This window comes from Balearica regulorum, chromosome 1 (assembly GCF_011004875.1).
Source record: "Balearica regulorum gibbericeps isolate bBalReg1 chromosome 1, bBalReg1.pri, whole genome shotgun sequence".
NCBI lineage: Eukaryota > Metazoa > Chordata > Aves > Gruiformes > Gruidae > Balearica > Balearica regulorum.
The window spans coordinates 89,068,355-89,069,984 of record NC_046184.1 but is presented as its reverse complement, the minus strand read 5'-3'; the positions used below and the strand labels follow the sequence as shown (position 1 = coordinate 89,069,984).

Sequence of the window (1,630 nt, the reverse complement as noted above, 5' to 3'; positions counted from 1 at the left end):
CCACTCTGAAAAATAAATAAGTCTTGAAAAAAATAAATTGTCAACTCCTTCTACCATAAATAAAAAATAGTTATTTTTAACTGCACCCATGGGTCACACGTTTAAGGTCACAAGTAGATGTTTTTGGATATATATAAAGGGGCACTTGACAGCCTGAAGAAACAATCCGATTTTACACTTCTCTTCGAAAGACGGGCTCTCCGCCGGGCCACACCGCGACCGTGCGGGAGAACCCCCGGGGAGAGAGGACAGGCTGCGGGGACCCCCCCGCCCTGCCCGCCCCGAGGAAGGCGCCGCTGCCCGCCGCTGCCCGCCGCTGCCCACCGCTGCCTTCGCGGCCGGACCCGGGGCGGCGGGGCGGAGGGGGGGGTGGGGGGGCCGCGGAGAGGGAGTCCCGGGGCTCCGGGGGGGCTCCGGGGGGTGATGGTGTGGGGTGTCCGTCGGGGCGGTCGGGCGCTACACGTCCAGGACGTGGTTGAGATAGGAGATGTAGCAGATGGCGAGGCGCAGGATCTCGATCTTGGAGAGCTTCTTGTCGGGGGGCAGGGTGGGCAGCAGCTTGCGCAGCTCGGCGAAGGCCAGGTTGAAGGCCTCCACGCGGATCCGCTCACGCGTGGCGTGGGCCGAGCGGTATTTGGCCGTGGCGCGTCGTCGCCGTCGTTTCTCCTCCCGGCTCAGCGGCGGCGGGTGCAGCCCCGGCCGGCCCCCGCCCCGGCCCTCCCCGCCGCCGCCGCCGCCGCCCCGGCCCTCCCCGCCGCCGCCGCCGCCGCCGCCGCCGCCTCCCTCGGCGGGCTCCGGGTCGGAGACGCAGCAGCTGAGCGCCTGGGCGTCCGCGCCGCCCAGGGACTCCGGGTCGGAGGGCGCCGAGGAGGGGTGGTCGGAGTCGGCAGCTTGGTCCGGGCTAAGCATCATCTTGGAGGGGGCGGAGGAGCCTTCCCGGGACAGAGAAGCAGAGAGAGCGGGTCAGCGCCCCAGCCCCGCCACCGCCGGCACCGGGCAGGGGCAAGGCAGGGAGCAGGGACACGGGCAGGGACATCGCGGTCCCCGCGCCCTGACCCCGTCGCCGGTGGCCGGCCGGGGCGGCGGGAGAGTCGGGCCGGCAGCGGGCGGGCGGATCGCCGCCTCTTCAGGGAGCACTAATGAGAGCAATACCGGGGATAAATGATGCCCCGTCATTTACCATCCCGTTGCCAGCGTTTGACGGCAGCTTCAACGGAATATACTTCCTTCCGTTATTCCCCGTGCTTGCTTGGGTGTAGGAACAGGCCCGGAAAGCAATAAAAGATTTTCTTTTTTTTTTTTTTTTTTTTTCAAACAAGCTAATATCCAGTGGCTCAACATTAGGTCGAATTTTTTTCCCCCCAATTTTAATATCGTATTTCCTCCCCTGCCAATCTCTGTTTAACCATTTCTGGTTTAGTAACGGTCTATGGGATGCGGGCCACAAACACGATGCTTTTAAATATACAGCTCAAGGCTCCCCAAACATAACAAGGCCAGTGGGGAAATTTATTTCCCCAATCAAAACTACGGGATCTGATGTATCTGCTGGGCTCTCCCCTCGCCCCGCTCTTTTCTCTGCGCTCCTTCTTTTTTCTTTTTCTTTTTTTTTTTTTTTTCTTTCCTGCTG

At 61.8% G+C, this 1,630-nt stretch overlaps 1 protein-coding gene across 1 annotated transcript; it reads right to left on the bottom strand.

The window, feature by feature from the left end:
• Positions 1 to 456: 456 nt before the first annotated feature.
• Positions 457 to 912, bottom strand: NHLH2 (nescient helix-loop-helix 2). The gene has a single exon (XM_075742907.1). It carries the CDS (start codon positions 910 to 912, stop codon positions 457 to 459), a length of 456 nt encoding a protein of 151 aa, XP_075599022.1.
• Between the last annotated feature and the right edge of the window lie 718 nt (positions 913 to 1,630).